At 51.1% G+C, this 17,157-nt stretch overlaps 1 protein-coding gene across 2 annotated transcripts; it reads right to left on the bottom strand.

Moving 5' to 3' along the window:
- Positions 1-436: 436 nt before the first annotated feature.
- LOC143936217 (allergin-1-like) lies at positions 437-16,904 on the bottom strand. 2 transcript variants are annotated; one of them, XM_077460633.1, is made up of 9 exons: positions 16,292-16,904; positions 14,285-14,317; positions 11,291-11,569; positions 11,159-11,188; positions 10,338-10,445; positions 3,928-3,990; positions 3,271-3,333; positions 3,007-3,065; positions 437-577 (listed from the first exon to the last, which is right to left on the bottom strand). In XM_077460633.1, exons 1-9 carry the CDS (start codon positions 16,335-16,337, stop codon positions 560-562), a joined length of 699 nt encoding a protein of 232 aa, XP_077316759.1. In that variant the 5' UTR covers positions 16,338-16,904; the 3' UTR covers positions 437-559. The 2 variants fall into 2 exon arrangements, with proteins under 2 accessions (XP_077316759.1, XP_077316760.1); XM_077460634.1 differs by having other exon boundaries at positions 3,934-3,990; positions 16,292-16,899.
- Between the last annotated feature and the right edge of the window lie 253 nt (positions 16,905-17,157).

The following is a 17,157-nucleotide window of genomic DNA, read 5'->3' as shown; positions in this document are numbered from 1 at the left end:
AGGGGACCCCCAATATCTGTCCACTCTGCTAATACTCAATTCCTGACTGTGGGAGGACCCTAATATCCTTCCACATGCTTATTGCACAATATATGACTGAGGGGGACCCCAATACCCATCTACTCTGCCAATACAGAACCTCCAATGGACGAGGCCCCCTCAATCCATTCTACGAATGCAACACACACAACTGTAAAAGCAACTGGCAGTCTAATCTATACGTTGTGGGAGAACTCCGGCCATATCCCGAGCAGGTCAATCTGTTCCAACCCCCGGGGGGGGAGGCAGAGCTCTGGGCACACATACTTTATGAATGTTCATCCAAAACTGCCCTCCCATCTCAGGGTTGGTGGTAACATGAAAACCTGAATCCTGCAGGAATCGTGGTCAGGTGGGGGGTTTGGAGGAATCTATAAGAATGGCCAAAAACACCGGCTCAGTTTCAATTAATTTATATCCAGTAACATTTTAAGAAAAATTGCTTAAACAGTTCTTGTCCGGGGGAGACGTTTTCCGGTGCACAGTTGTCTTCCTGTCCAGTCCAGATCCTCACTGGCCATTATGGCTGCTGTGGAACCTAGAAACAACCAATGAAAAGCTGAGTTATTACCAAGGCTCCCTCAGACAATGCCCAGTGTCCCCGCCCCCGAGGAGTTTCAGGATAGAGAGGATCAGGACTGGCTGTCCCATCCTTAGCACGACACACAGAGTGACACCCATTCATGGTGGTATCTTGGTGATGGTGGCACTCTCTGCCATCACTGACCTCCTTCTGAAAATGCCAGGTGCCTGGCTGTCTGCGACTTTTGCTTGTTCTGAGTCAGTGACAAAGAATGGATGCCAGAGGATCAACACGACAGCCAAGCCCTGAGCTTCTTTAGAAGAAGAGGTCCACTTTGGAAGCCTCCATATGTCTTGGTGTCCAGAGAGAATGGATATTAGAATGAAGGTATCCCCGCCCTGCAATTCTTTGGTTCTGGGAGTCGGGGAGCATGGTCATGTGGCCTTCAGCAGCTGTGTATGCTGGGCACCGATGCCAGGGTCCAAGTGTAGGTACCACAGCCAACTATGGTTGTTCTATGGTACCTAATGCCTCCATGATGGGGACCTTTGAGTAAATCTACCCTCAGCATCACACAAGGTTAGACCAATAGATTAATAGAGGTGAACATGTGACAGAAGGATGACCATGATTGGCTGATGGCTTCATCACAGCATACACAACCAGACCTGATCTGCCCCTTTTATCCAGCCCCCAATCGGTGCCTGTCATGTGACCTTTAGTAGGGCAAAGATGGGCAGTGAATGGGCGGGCCTGGGTCCGTATCACCTTTTAACAAGTCATGTAACCGGATTCTGGGACTGCAATGGAAGGGTAAGCTGTTTGTCTCCAGTCCAGCACCTTCTCTATACATAGGGGGATGGGTTCTCTAAAACAATGTTTCAAGAGAAAGAGGGGTCCACTTCTCTATGGGATAACAGGCCCACTTTATTGCCCCCTCTATGCGATGACAGGTCAACTTTATCACCCCATCTATGTGATGACAGGTCCACTTTATTGCCCCCTCTATCGGACAACAGGTCCTCTTTATCGCCCCCTGTATGGGATGACGGGTCCAATTTATCAACAGGTCAACTTTTTTGCACCTTTTATGTAATGACAGGTCCTCTTTAAAGCCCCCTCTATGTGATTACAGGTGCACTTTATTGCCCTCTCTATGTGATGACAGGTCAACTTAATCACCCCCTCTATGTGATTACAGGTCCTCTTTATTGCCCCCTTCTATGCGATGACAGGTCCTTTTTATCACCCCCTCTGTGATGACAGGTCCTCTTTATCGCCCCCTCTATGTGACGACGGGTCCTCTTTATCGCCCCCTCTGTGACGACGGGTCCTCTTTATCGCCCCCTCTATGTGACGACGGGTCCTCTTTATCGCCCCCTCTATGTGACGACGGGTCCTCTTTATCGCCCCCTCTATGTGACGACGGGTCCTCTTTATCGCCCCCTCTATGTGACGACGGGTCCTCTTTATCGCCCCCTCTATGTGACGACGGGTCCTCTTTATCGCCCCCTCTATGTGACGACGGGTCCTCTTTATCGCCCCCTCTATGTGACGACGGGTCCTCTTTATCGCCCCCCTCTATGTGACGACGGGTCCTCTTTATCGCCCCCCTCTATGTGACGACGGGTCCTCTTTATCGCCCCCCTCTATGTGACGACGGGTCCTCTTTATCGCCCCCCTCTATGTGACGACGGGTCCTCTTTATCGCCCCCCTCTATGTGACGACGGGTCCTCTTTATCGCCCCCCTCTATGTGACGACGGGTCCTCTTTATCGCCCCCCTCTATGTGACGACGGGTCCTCTTTATCGCCCCCCTCTATGTGACGACGGGTCCTCTTTATCGCCCCCTCTATGTAACGACGGGTCCTCTTTATCGCCCCTCTATGTGAGGACGGGTCCTCTTTATCGCCCCCTCTATGTGACGACGGGTCCTCTTTATCGCCCCCTCTATGTGACGACGGGTCCTCTTTATCGCCCCCTCTATGTGACGACGGGTCCTCTTTAGCGCCCCCTCTATGTGACGACGGGTCCTCTTTATCTCCCCCTCTATGTGACGAAGGGTCCTCTTTATCGCCCCCTCTATGTGACGACGGGTCCTCTTTATCGCCCCCTCTATGTGACGACGGGTCCTCTTTATCGCCCCCTCTATGTGAGGACGGGTCCTCTTTATCGCCCCCTCTATGTGAGGACGGGTCCTCTTTATCGCCCCCTCTATGTGACGACGGGTCCTCTTTATCGCCCCCTCTATGTGAGGACGGGTCCTTTTTATCGCCCCCCTCTATGTGACGACGGGTCCTCTTTATGTGATCTGACAATGTAGCCGGTACAGAGGATAAAATTGTTTTCAGAGAATTGATACTTTGTATTCCATTGTATATCGGAGCTCCTGCACAGCGGACATAAGAGGACCTGTCACCAGGGAATGTAGTGCAGGGACTCACCTGTGGCTGGGTCCGTGTGACCTCCGAGTATTCCGCCGCCTGCTCTGTGCAGGTCACATCTACGGTATAAGAGAAACAATTAGGACAGTCCTCGTATCTGATGTCATAGAGATGTCCCAACCCCCACAACAGGACTGGCCATCAGCAGTGAGGAACTACAATTCCCATCATGCCCAGTGACATTTGCTGAGTTCTTCACTGACTGAGTCTAGTCCAATCATGATTCAACTACAAGTTCCAGCATTCTCTGCACCAGGGACTTACCTCTGTTACCTTCTTTCAGGATCACTGTGCTGTAGTGCACTTCCTCCTCCTCCCTCCGTGTCTCTGAAAAGAAGGACCAGGATGTTAGATTCTTCCATCTGTACACAAGAGTGAAGTCTCAGTAGTATGTAATGGAGAGGGAGGGGTCGGTAGTATGTGAAGTAGAGGGAGGGGTCAGCAGTATGTAATGCAGGGGTCAGTGGCATGTAACGAAGAGGGAGGGGTCAGTGGCATGTAACGAAGAGGGAGGGGTCAGTGGCATGTAACGAAGAGGGAGGGGTCAGTGGCATGTAACGCAGAGGGAGGGGTCAGTGGTATGTAACGCAGAGGGAGGGGTCAGTGGCATGTAACGCAGAGGGAGGGGTCAGTGGCATGTAACGCAGAGGGAGGGGTCAGTGGCATGTAACGCAGAGGGAGGGGTCAGTGGCATGTAAAGCTGAGGGAGGGGTCAGTGGTATGGTAACGCAGAGGGAGGGGTCAGTGGTATGTAACGCAGAGGGAGGGGTCAGTGGCATGTAACGCAGAGGGAGGGGTCAGTGGCATGTAACGCAGAGGGAGGGGTCAGCAGTATGTAATGCAGAGTGCAGGGGTCAGCAGTATCTAACGCAGAGGGAGGGGTCAGTAGTATGTAACGCAGGTTGACTAGAAGAACATTACCGGTACCTGGTTCCCTCTCTGACACATTCTCATAGGTATTGTCCTGCTGGATTGATTCTTGTTCTGTTACAGAAGAATTGTTATTAACACAAATCTACTAAAATCCAAAAATACTGAATATCACTTCATCCATGTTCCTGGCAATAGGATCCTCCGCTCCTGACACCCTAAATCAGTGGTTGTCAACTTATGAGTTAAAGGGGGCCTCAAATGTAGCCCCTGACATCACCAAAGAGCCACACATAATGATCACTGTATATATAATGCTGGAGAGGAGTGTCAGAGACTGCAGACCTAATAGAGGAAATGAGGGTCAGAGAGTGAGGATGGGATACATTGTTGGGGGTCAGAGAGTGAGGACAGGATACATTGTTGGGGGTCAGAGAGTGAGGACGGGATACATTGTTGGGGGTCAGAGAGTGAGGACAGGATACATTGTTGGGGGTCAGAGAGTGAGGATGGGATACATTGTTGGGGGTCAGAGAGTGAGGACGGGATACATTGTTGGGGGTCAGAGAGTGAGGACGGGATACATTGTTGGGGGTCAGAGAGTGAGGACAGGATACATTGTTGGGGGTCAGAGAGTGAGGACGGGATACATTGTTGGAGGTCAGAGAGTGAGGACAGGATACATTGTTGGGGGTCAGAGAGTGAGGACAGGATACATTGTTGGGGGTCAGAGAGTGAGGACGGGATACATTGTTGGAGGTCAGAGAGTGAGGACAGGATACATTGTTGGGGGTCAGAGAGTGAGGACGGGATACATTGTTGGGGGTCAGAGAGTGAGGACGGGATACATTGTTAGGGGTCAGAGAGTGAGGACGGGATACATTGTTGGGGATCAGAGAGTGAGGACGGGATACATTGTTGGAGGTCAGAGAGTGAGGATGGGATACATTGTTGGAGGTCAGAGAGTGAGGATGGGATACATTGTTGGAGGTCAGAGAGTGAGGACGGGATACATTGTTAGGGGTCAGAGAGTGAGGACGGGATACATTGTTGGGGATCAGAGAGTGAGGACGGGATACATTGTTGGAGGTCAGAGAGTGAGGATGGGATACATTGTTGGAGGTCAGAGAGTGAGGATGGGATACATTGTTGGAGGTCAGAGAGTGAGGACGGGATACATTGTTGATGGTCAGAGAGTGAGGACGGGATACATTGTTGGAGGTCAGAGAGTGAGGACAGGATACATTGTTGGGGGTCAGAGAGTGAGGACGGGATACATTGTTGGAGGTCAGAGAGGACAGGATACATTGTTGGGGGTCAGAGAGTGAGGACGGGATACATTGTTGGAGGTCAGAGAGTGAGGACAGGATACATTGTTGGAGGTCAGAGAGTGAGGACGGGATACATTGTTGGGGGTCAGAGAGTGAGGACGGGATACATTGTTGGTGGTCAGAGAGTGAGGACAAGATACATTGTTGGGGGTCAGAGAGTGAAGACAGGATACATTGTTGGAGGTCAGAGAGTGAGGACGGGATACATTGTTGGAGGTCAGAGAGTGAGGATGGGATACATTGTTGGGGGTCAGAGAGTGAGGACAGGATACATTGTTGGGGGTCAGAGAGTGAGGACGGGATACATTGTTGGGGGTCAGAGAGTGAGGACAGGATACATTGTTGGGGGTCAGAGAGTGAGGATGGGATACATTGTTGGGGGTCAGAGAGTGAGGACGGGATACATTGTTGGGGGTCAGAGAGTGAGGACGGGATACATTGTTGGGGGTCAGAGAGTGAGGACAGGATACATTGTTGGGGGTCAGAGAGTGAGGACGGGATACATTGTTGGAGGTCAGAGAGTGAGGACAGGATACATTGTTGGGGGTCAGAGAGTGAGGACAGGATACATTGTTGGGGGTCAGAGAGTGAGGACGGGATACATTGTTGGAGGTCAGAGAGTGAGGACAGGATACATTGTTGGGGGTCAGAGAGTGAGGACGGGATACATTGTTGGGGGTCAGAGAGTGAGGACGGGATACATTGTTAGGGGTCAGAGAGTGAGGACGGGATACATTGTTGGGGATCAGAGAGTGAGGACGGGATACATTGTTGGAGGTCAGAGAGTGAGGATGGGATACATTGTTGGAGGTCAGAGAGTGAGGATGGGATACATTGTTGGAGGTCAGAGAGTGAGGACGGGATACATTGTTAGGGGTCAGAGAGTGAGGACGGGATACATTGTTGGGGATCAGAGAGTGAGGACGGGATACATTGTTGGAGGTCAGAGAGTGAGGATGGGATACATTGTTGGAGGTCAGAGAGTGAGGATGGGATACATTGTTGGAGGTCAGAGAGTGAGGACGGGATACATTGTTGATGGTCAGAGAGTGAGGACGGGATACATTGTTGGAGGTCAGAGAGTGAGGACAGGATACATTGTTGGGGGTCAGAGAGTGAGGACGGGATACATTGTTGGAGGTCAGAGAGGACAGGATACATTGTTGGGGGTCAGAGAGTGAGGACGGGATACATTGTTGGAGGTCAGAGAGTGAGGACAGGATACATTGTTGGAGGTCAGAGAGTGAGGACGGGATACATTGTTGGGGGTCAGAGAGTGAGGACGGGATACATTGTTGGTGGTCAGAGAGTGAGGACAAGATACATTGTTGGGGGTCAGAGAGTGAAGACAGGATACATTGTTGGAGGTCAGAGAGTGAGGACGGGATACATTGTTGGAGGTCAGAGAGTGAGGACGGGATACATTGTTGGTGGTCAGAGAGTGAGGACAAGATACATTGTTGGGGGTCAGAGAGTGAAGACAGGATACATTGTTGGAGGTCAGAGAGTGAGGACGGGATACATTGTTGGAGGTCAGAGAGTGAGGACGGGATATATTGTTGGAGGTCAGAGAGTGAGGACAAGATACATTGTTGGGGGTCAGAGAGTGAAGACAGGATACATTGTTGGAGGTCAGAGAGTGAGGACAGGATACATTGTTGGAGGTCAGAGAGTGAGGACGGGATACATTGTTGGTGGTCAGAGAGTGAGGACAGGATACATTGTTGGAGGTCAGAGAGTGAGGACAGGATACATTGTTGGAGGTCAGAGAGTGAGGATGGGATACATTGTTGGGGTCAGAGAGTGAGGACGGGATACATTGTTGGAGGTCAGAGAGTGAGGACAGGATACATTGTTGGAGGTCAGAGAGTGAGGATGGGATACATTGTTGGGGTCAGAGAGTGAGGATGGGATACATTGTTGGGGTCAGAGAGTGAGGACGGGATACATTGTTGGAGGTCAGAGAGTGAGGACGGGATACATTGTTGGGGGTCAGAGAGTGAGGACAGGATACATTGTTGGGGGTCGGAGAGTGAGGACGGGATACATTGTTGGGGGTCAGAGAGTGAGGACGGGATACATTGTTGGGGGTCAGAGAGTGAGGACGGGATACATTGTTGGGGGTCAGAGAGTGAGGACGGGATACATTGTTGGAGGTCAGAGAGTGAGGACGGGATACATTGTTGGGGGTCAGAGAGTGAGGACGGGATACATTGTTGGGGGTCAGAGAGTGAGGACGGGATACATTGTTGGAGGTCAGAGAGTGAGGACGGGATACATTGTTGGGGGTCAGAGAGTGAGGACGGGATACATTGTTGGGGGTCAGAGAGTGAGGACGGGATACATTGTTGGAGGTCAGAGAGTGAGGACGGGATACATTGTTGGGGGTCAGAGAGTGAGGACGGGATACATTGTTGGGGGTCAGAGAGTGAGGACGGGATACATTGTTGGGGGTCAGAGAGTGAGGACGGGATACATTGTTGGAGGTCAGAGAGTGAGGACAAGATACATTGTTGGAGGTCAGAGAGTGAGGACGGGATACATTGTTGGGGGTCAGAGAGTGAGGACGGGATACATTGTTGGAGGTCAGAGAGTGAGGACGGGATACATTGTTGGAGGTCAGAGAGTGAGGACGGGATACATTGTTGGGGGTCAGAGAGTGAGGACGGGATACATTGTTGGGGGTCAGAGAGTGAGGACGGGATACATTGTTGGAGGTCAGAGAGTGAGGACGGGATACATTGTTGGGGGTCAGAGAGTGAGGACGGGATACATTGTTGGGGGTCAGAGAGTGAGGACGGGATACATTGTTGGGGGTCAGAGAGTGAGGACGGGATACATTGTTGGAGGTCAGAGAGTGAGGACGGGATACATTGTTGGGGGTCAGAGAGTGAGGACGGGATACATTGTTGGGGGTCAGAGAGTGAGGACGGGATACATTGTTGGGGGTCAGAGAGTGAGGACGGGATACATTGTTGGGGGTCAGAGAGTGAGGACGGGATACATTGTTGGGGGTCAGAGAGTGAGGACGGGATACATTGTTGGGGGTCAGAGAGTGAGGACGGGATACATTGTTGGGGGTCAGAGAGTGAAGACAGGATACATTGTTGGAGGTCAGAGAGTGAGGACGGGATACATTGTTGGGGGTCAGAGAGTGAGGACGGGATACATTGTTGGAGGTCAGAGAGTGAGGACGGGATACATTGTTGGGGGTCAGAGAGTGAGGACGGGATACATTGTTGGAGGTCAGAGAGTGAGGACGGGATACATTGTTGGTGGTCAGAGAGTGAGGACGGGATACATTGTTGGGGGTCAGAGAGTGAGGACGGGATACATTGTTGGGGGTCAGAGAGTGAGGACGGGATACATTGTTGGTGGTCAGAGAGTGAGGACGGGATACATTGTTGGGGGTCAGAGAGTGAGGACGGGATACATTGTTGGGGGTCAGAGAGTGAGGACGGGATACATTGTTGGGGGTCAGAGAGTGAGGACGGGATACATTGTTGGGGGTCAGAGAGTGAGGACGGGATACATTGTTGGGGGTCAGAGAGTGAGGACGGGATACATTGTTGGGGGTCAGAGAGTGAGGACGGGATACATTGTTGGGGGTCAGAGAGTGAGGACGGGATACATTGTTGGTGGTCAGAGAGTGAGGACGGGATACATTGTTGGGGGTCAGAGAGTGAGGACGGGATACATTGTTGGTGGTCAGAGAGTGAGGACGGGATACATTGTTGGTGGTCAGAGAGTGAGGACGGGATACATTGTTGGGGGTCAGAGAGTGAGGACGGGATACATTGTTGGAGGTCAGAGAGTGAGGACGGGATACATTGTTGGGGGTCAGAGAGTGAGGACGGGATACATTGTTGGGGGTCAGAGAGTGAGGACGGGATACATTGTTGGGGGTCAGAGAGTGAGGACGGGATACATTGTTGGAGGTCAGAGAGTGAGGACGGGATACATTGTTGGGGGTCAGAGAGTGAGGACGGGATACATTGTTGGGGGTCAGAGAGTGAGGACGGGATACATTGTTGGGGGTCAGAGAGTGAGGACGGGATACATTGTTGGGGGTCAGAGAGTGAGGACGGGATACATTGTTGGGGGTCAGAGAGTGAGGACGGGATACATTGTTGGCTGCAGAAGACAATACCAGACTGGGAAGATGTTACATGAGGGTGGTGGAGATCAATGCTATTCCCCCAATCAATGTTCCTTCTACAGACTGCTGAGGGGCCACACATCATATGCCAGAGGGCCCCGGGTCGAGCAGCTTGGTCCTAAATGATGTCTGTGTTGGCAGCACAGAATAGGAGGAATGCCTGTTGCATTATGGGAGCTGAGAGCAGCGGGGTCACCCTGTGGGGAGGCCGCTGCTCCTCCTCCTCCTTCCTTAGATATAAACATGTATTCTCTGGTGAATGAACTGTACATGTTTATTTTAAAATATATATATATATATATATAAAGTATATCTTTGTATTCAGCTTGTGCTGATGTGTTTGCCTGCACTCTACTGCCTGCGACCGAACGTACTCAGAGAATGTACTCACAGAGTGTACTCACACAATGTACTCACAGTACTCATAGAACGTACTTAAAGAGCGTACTCACAAAACATATTCACAGAATGTATTCACAGAGTGTACTCACAAACTTAGTCACAGAGCGTACTCATAGAACGTACTCACAGAGCATATTCACAAAGCGTACTCGCAGAGCATACTCATAGAACGTACTCACAGAGCGTACTCACAGAGCGTAGTCACAGAGCGTAGTCACACAGCGTAGTCACACAGCGTACTCACAGAACGTAGTCACAGAGCGTACTCACAGAACGTAGTCACAGAGCGTACTCACAGAACGTACTCACAGAGCGTAGTCACAGAGCGTACTCATAGAACGTAGTCACAGAGCGTACTCACAGAACGTACTCACAGAGCGTAGTCACAGAGCGTACTCATAGAACGTAGTCACAGAGCGTACTCACAGAACGTACTCACAGAGCGTACTCACAGAGCGTACTCACAGAACGTACTCACAGAGCGTACTCACAGAGCGTACTCACAGAACGTAGTCACAGAGCGTACTCACAGAACGTACTCACAGAACGTAGTCACAGAACGTACTCACTTGCATCAGGTGTGGAGATCCTCCAGAACACAAAGACTGCTGTCAATATAACCAGGACCAGGAGGGGAATGATCCAGGCCAAGTGCACCCATCCTCCGCCGGTCTCACCTGGTCATAAAAGGGACAAAGACAACTAACATGACTTTTTCTTGTGCTGGAAATGTCAGTTCTGGGGTGGTAGAGGGATGATACAGCCGGGGCTGGGAGGGGGCAGGAGGGGCACCTGCCCCAGGCACAGTTTTCTTATATCAAGGGGGTGCTGACCTGTTCTCCAGCTGTTCAAATGACATCACTGAATGACATCACTGGACCACCTTGTCCCATCACTGGCTACAGTCCTCCGAACTTCAACTACAAAGTAAAGTACCCCCTGTGCCCCCATTCTGCACATTCTGGTATTTACATATTACAAAAGAATAACTGTAAAAACATTTTGAAAACAAACCTCCTTCATCTCTGCAGCTTTAGGCACTGTGGAGAAATGAATCTTCAAAGTTCACAAAAGGGGAAATGAGATCTCAACTCTCACCTATTGCTCTCTATTTACTGAAAAATCTCTAATGAGCTTTCTAAACAAAGGTCCAGTTTACTGTCCTTCAAACAGGGTTGAATAAAACCAATGCCCCCATCCTGCAGTCTGGAGACGCTGCTCTCATGTGAACTTACAGCAGATGTTCCAATTTCCGAGTCTTTAGTGAGAACGGTGGAGATGAATTATTGCAGAGCGCCTGTAGCTGGAGGGGTCAGGAATGGTTATTTATCAGGACACGGAAGTCACCCTGTATAACAAGTGATATTATAAAATATGGCTTTGCACTAACCTGCGGGTCCCGGTCCATGGGTTGGATGGTCTGCGGAGACAGAGGAGCGGTCATATCACACCATGATAAATACCTACAACCCCTCCAAATCTCTCCCACCCCATCGCCCTGAGGACCCTCCATCTTCCTCACCTTGCAGTGTAAATGTGAAATTATTGCTGTACATCCCAGGGTGGGCGCTACTGTTGGCTTTACATTTGTAAGGGCCGAGGCTGGTGTGATTATAGATGGTGACATTGAATGTGGCTTCCCCCTTCTCCGACACTGTCACTCTTCCTTTAGTTGATGTATCTTGAAATAGCATGAAAGTGATGGGAAGCGACGCATTTCTACAGCGGCATTGGATGGTCACCGTGCTTCCAATCGTCACATCGCGGGATCCGGGAACCAGCTCCGGGTTTGTCAGCGTTTCTAAAATGAACATTAAATGGAATGGAAGATCTTGCAGTAGTTTGTGTCTCTGCCCCTCCCACAATGATGAGATTTCCTGCAGTAGTTATGTCTCTGCCCCTCCCACAATGGTGACATTTCCTGCAGTAGTTTGTGTCTCTGCCCCTCCCACAATGGGGAGATTTCCTGCAGTAGTTTGTGTCTCTGCCCCTCCCACAATCGTGAGATTTCCCACAGTAGTTTGTGTCTCTGCCCCTCCCACAATGAGGGGATTTTCTGCAGTAGTTTGTGTCTCTGCCCCTCCCACAATGATGACATTTCCTGCAGTAGTTTGTGTCTCTGCCCCTCCCACAATGGGGAGATTTCCTGCAGTAGTTTGTGTCTCTGCCCCTCCCACAATCGTGAGATTTCCCACAGTAGTTTGTGTCTCTGCCCCTCCCACAATGAGGGGATTTCCTGCAGTAGTTTGTGTCTCTGCCCCTCCCACAATGATGACATTTCCTGCAGTAGTTTGTGTCTCTGCCCCTCCCACAATGGTGACATTTCCTGCAGTAGTTTGTGTCGTTGCTCCTCCCACAATGGGGAGATTTCCTGCAGTAGTTTGTGTCGTTGCTCCTCCCACAATGGGGAGATTTCCTGCAGTAGTTTGTGTCTCTGCCCCTCCCACAATGGGGAGATTTCCTGCAGTAGTTTGTGTCTCTGCCCCTCCCACAATGGTGAGGTTTCCTGCAGTAGTTTGTGTCTCTGCCCCTCCCACAATGGGGAGATTTCCTGCAGTAGTTTGTGTCTCTGCCCCTCCCACAATGGGGAGATTTCCTGCAGTAGTTTGTGTCTCTGCCCCTCCCACAATGGGGAGATTTCCTGCAGTAATTTGTGTCTCTGCCCCTCCCACAATGGGGGGATTTCCCACAGTAGTTTGTGTCTCTGCCCCTCCCACAATGGGGAGATTTCCCGCAGTAGTTTGTGTCTCTGCCCCTCCCACAATGGCGACATTTCCCCCCCAGTACTTTGTGTCTCTGCCCCTCCCACAATGGAAAGTTTTCCCTGCAGTAGTTTGTGTCTCTGCTCCTCTGCCAATGGTGAGGTTTCCTGCAGTAGTTTGTGCCTCTGCCCCTCCCACAATGGGGAGATTTCCCACAGTAGTTTGTGTCTCTGCCCCTCCCACAATGAGGATATTCCCTGCAGTAGTTTTGTGTCTCTGCCCCTCCCACAATGGGAGATTTCCTGCAGTAGTTTGTGTATCTGCCCCTCCCACAATGGGGAGATTTCCTGCAGTAGTTGTGTCTCTGCCCCTCCCACAATGGGAGATTTCCTGCAGTAGTTTGTGTATCTGCCCCTCCCACAATGGGGAGATTTCCTGCAGTAGTTTGTCTCTGCCCCTCCCACAATGGGTAGATTTCCTGCAGTAGTTTGTGTATCTGCCCCTCCCACAATGGGAGATTTCCTGCAGTAGTTTGTGTCTCTGCCCCTCCCACAATGAGGAGATTTCCTGTAGTAGTTTGTGTCTCTGCCCCTCCCACAATGGCGACATTTGCCCCCCAGTACTTTGTGTCTCTGCCCCTCCCACAATGGAAAGTTTTCCCTGCAGTAGTTTGTGTCTCTGCTCCTCCCACAATGGGGAGATTTCCTGCAGTAGTTTTTGTCTCTGCCCCTCCCACAATGGGGAGATTTCCCTGCAGTAGTTTGTGTCTCTGCCCCTCCCACAATGGGGAGATTTCCCTGCAGTAGTTTGTGTCTCTGCCCCTCCCACAATGGGGAGATTACCCTGCAGTAGTTTGTGTCTCTGCCCCTCCCACAATGGGGAGATTTCCCACAGTAGTTTGTGTCTCTGCCCCTCCCACAATGGGGAGATTTCCCCCAGTAGTTTGTGTCTCTGCCCCTCCCACAATGAGGAGATTTCCCTGCAGTAGTTTGTGTCTCTGCCCCTCCCACAATGGGGAGATTTCCCACAGTAGTTTATGTCTCTGCCCCTCCCACAATGGGGAGATTTCCCACAGTAGTTTGTGTCTCTGCCCCTCCCACAATGGGGAGATTTCCTCCAGTAGTTTGTGTCTCTGCCCCTCCCACAATGGGGAGATTTCCCTCCATTAGTTTGTGTCTCTTAATCATTTAAATTCTGGTACCTGAGCAATTTTTGGCTGTGGTCACAACCCTGCCCCAGCCTCTCACCTTGAGTTACAAAATTACAATGTACAGTCTAATCCATAGGGGAGAGGGGAGACTGAGGACATGGTTCCTCCTGCCTGCAGAAGACTGATGACATCATCTCCGCTCAGGCAAAGTCACTGGGGGAGTCTGAGACTGAGAAAATGCTTCCTGACTGATGACATCATCTCAGCTCAGGCAAAGTCATGGGGGGGGGGGGGAGGAGACAGAGGAAATGCTTAATCCTTCCTGCAGCAGACTCATGGCATCATCTCAGCCTAGGCAAAGTCATTGGGGGTAGTGGAGACTGAGGAATTGCTTCCTCCTGTCTGCAGCAGACTGATGACATCATCTCAGCCCAGGCAAAGTCACTTCAGGAGGGCGAGACTGAGGAAGTGCTTCCTCTTACCTGCAGCAAAGTGATGACATCATCTCAGCCTAGGCAAAGTCACCGGGGGAGGGCGAGACTGAGGACGTTTTTCCTCCTGCCTGCAGCAGAGCGATGACATCATCTCAGCCTAGGCAAAGTCACTGACTCCCACACTTACTGACAGGTCCACTTTAAAAAGTCCATATGAAAAGGCAACTTACTTGAGATGTTGTAGGTACCTCTGACTCTTGGAACTGTGGAGAAGAATGGATAAAAGACGTTAGAATCTGTGACTGGCAATTTCTTCTGTACTTCCCGTGTAACCCTGGCAGCCCAGAGTCCCGAATTCCCAGCATCCTTTGTGATTTCTGGGGTCATGGAGAGGCACCGAGCAGATTTTTGGTAAATGTTGGAAGATCTCCCTACAAGCTGGACGCAACCTTCACATCTACAGAGGAGAAGGATCCGAAATCCCTCACCCAACCCACTGAAAGTCATGGTGGGAATCAGGGCTGGACTGGGACAGAAATTTGGCCCTGGACTTCATCCAGACCGGCCCACTTACATTTTGAGTGTCCCATCACCAGCCCCCTTACATCAGAGTGTCCCATCACCAGCCCCCTTACATCAGAGTGTCCCATCACCAGCCCCCTTACATCAGAGTGTCCCATCACCAGCCCCCTTACATCAGAGTGTCCCATCACCAGCCCCCTTACATCAGAGTGTCCCATCACCAGCCCCCTTACATCAGAGTGTCCCATCACCACCCCCTTACATCAGAGTGTCCCATCACCAGCCCCCTTACATCAGAGTGTCCCATCACCAGCCCCCTTACATCAGAGTGTCCCATCAGCACCCCCTTACATCAGAGTGTCCCATCACCACCCCCTTACATCAGAGTGTCCCATCAGCACCCCCTTACATCAGAGTGTCCCATTAACACCCCCTTACATCAGAGTGTCCCATCAGCACCCCCTTACATCAGAGTGTCCCATGAGCACCCCCTTACATCAGAGTGTCCCATGAGCACCCCCTTACATCAGAGTGTCCCATCAGCAGCCCCCTTACATCACAGTGTCCCATCACCAGCCCCCTTACATCAGAGTGTCCCATCACCAGCCCCCTTACATCAGAGTGTCCCATCACCAGCCCCCTTACATCAGAGTGTCCCATCACCAGCCCCCTTACATCAGAGTGTCCCATCACCAGCCCCCTTACATCAGAGTGTCCCATCAGCACCCCCTTACATCAGAGTGTCCCATCACCACCCCCTTACATCAGAGTGTCCCATCAGCACCCCCTTACATCAGAGTGTCCCATTAACACCCCCTTACATCAGAGTGTCCCATCAGCACCCCCTTACATCAGAGTGTCCCATGAGCACCCCCTTACATCAGAGTGTCCCATGAGCACCCCCTTACATCAGAGTGTCCCATCACCAGCCCCCTTACATCAGAGTGTCCCATAACCAGCCCCCTTACATCACAGTGTCCCATCAGCACCCCCTTACATCAGAGTGTCCCATCACCAGCCCCCTTACATCACAGTGTCCCATCAGCACCCCCTTACATCAGAGTGTCCCATCAGCACCCCCTTACATCAGAGTGTCCCATGAGCACCCCCTTACATCACAGTGTCCCATAAACACCCCCTTACATCAGAGTGTCCCATCAGCACCCCCTTACATCAGAGTGTCCCATCAGCACCCCCTTACTTCAGAGTGTCCCATGAGCAGCCCCCTTACATCAGAGTGTCCCATCGGCACCCCCTTACATCAGAGTGTCCCATCATCAGCCCCCTTACATCACAGTGTCCCATCAGCACCCCCTTACATCAGAGTGTCCCATCACCAGCCCCCTTACATCACAGTGTCTCATCAGCACCCCCTTACATCACAGTGTCCCATCAGCACCCCCTTACATCACAGTGTCTCATCAGCACCCCCTTACATCACAGTGTCCCATCAGCACCCCCTTACATCAGAGTGTCCCATCACCAGCCCCCTTACATCAGAGTGGCCCACTGAGCCATCGGCCCACCGGGAAACTCCCGGTAGTCCCAATGGCCAGTACATGCCTGGTGGGAATTGTGGTGAGGCCAAGGGGATATTTTCCTGCCCATCATTCCTCTGGAGATACCTTTCTATGGGCAGCCTCAGCTGGATCTCCTCCTGGTGCCCAGCCTCCGCCAGATCCAGATATCAATTCATCCACGCGGCACGGACTTACCCGCTACGTTCAGGAGACCGAATACGGCCAACCATAAAACCTCCATTCGCGGTCTTCTCTGAACACAGAATGAGGAAGAAGGTGGTCAGACACAGGAAACTCCAAGTTTTACTTTAAACGTCGTCAGAAACCATCTCCACATGAAAAAGCTTCTCGTGTAACCAGCATGGCGGCTGCTAAAATTCCATCGAAGACGTCATCCTGACTGTGCCGCGTCGGGGGTCTTCGCGCGGGGAGGGGGGGGGGAAGGTTTCCGATAAGCTTTGACATAAATCACAATTTTGTTCAAAGTTCTGCTTCTTTGTATCTACCCGTCTCCCAGTTCTGTCCACGTTATGTTGATCCCTCTCGATGATCTGAGAGAACGCTACTTCCCCCGGGTTGTCCTGCCGATCCTGACTCCGTTATAGTTGCTCCAGACTCAAAACGTTTTCAAGCCAGTCAGTCGGCATTTTCATGTCAGCAACGGCTCTCGGGTCTTTAGTATCTGCAGAAGGGAGAGATTAGAATCATTGGTATGTGGTGAGGCATACCGGAATTGTAATGTTAAAACAGAAAAACCTCAAAGGCGGATCGTGGAAAAAAAAAATTTCCAGCTAATTTCAATGTGGTTTTGTGGTTGTGAACGAATTACGTGAAACGCTGTGGGGTGGGGTGGAGGGGAGGGGGGGGGGTGTATTGTAGAAAACGGATGCAGATCGAATCCTCAGCAGCTGTGCGGAGTAGCCAATCAGCTTCCAAAAGTGTCAAACGCCTTAGGCTTTGAAAATTAAAGCTAAAAGTTTTCTATTTTCCTGACGATCCCATGGAAACATGGCATCTCATTAGTATGCTAATGAGGAAAATTAAGGTAAGTCATGGTGAGG

The sequence above is a fragment of the Lithobates pipiens genome, unplaced genomic scaffold (genome assembly GCF_037356315.1).
Source record: "Lithobates pipiens isolate NorthernLeopardFrog02 unplaced genomic scaffold, aLitPip1_a1.2 Scaffold_28, whole genome shotgun sequence".
NCBI lineage: Eukaryota > Metazoa > Chordata > Amphibia > Anura > Ranidae > Lithobates > Lithobates pipiens.
Note: the sequence above shows the minus strand (reverse complement) of the source record. Positions and strands in the feature narration are given on the sequence as shown.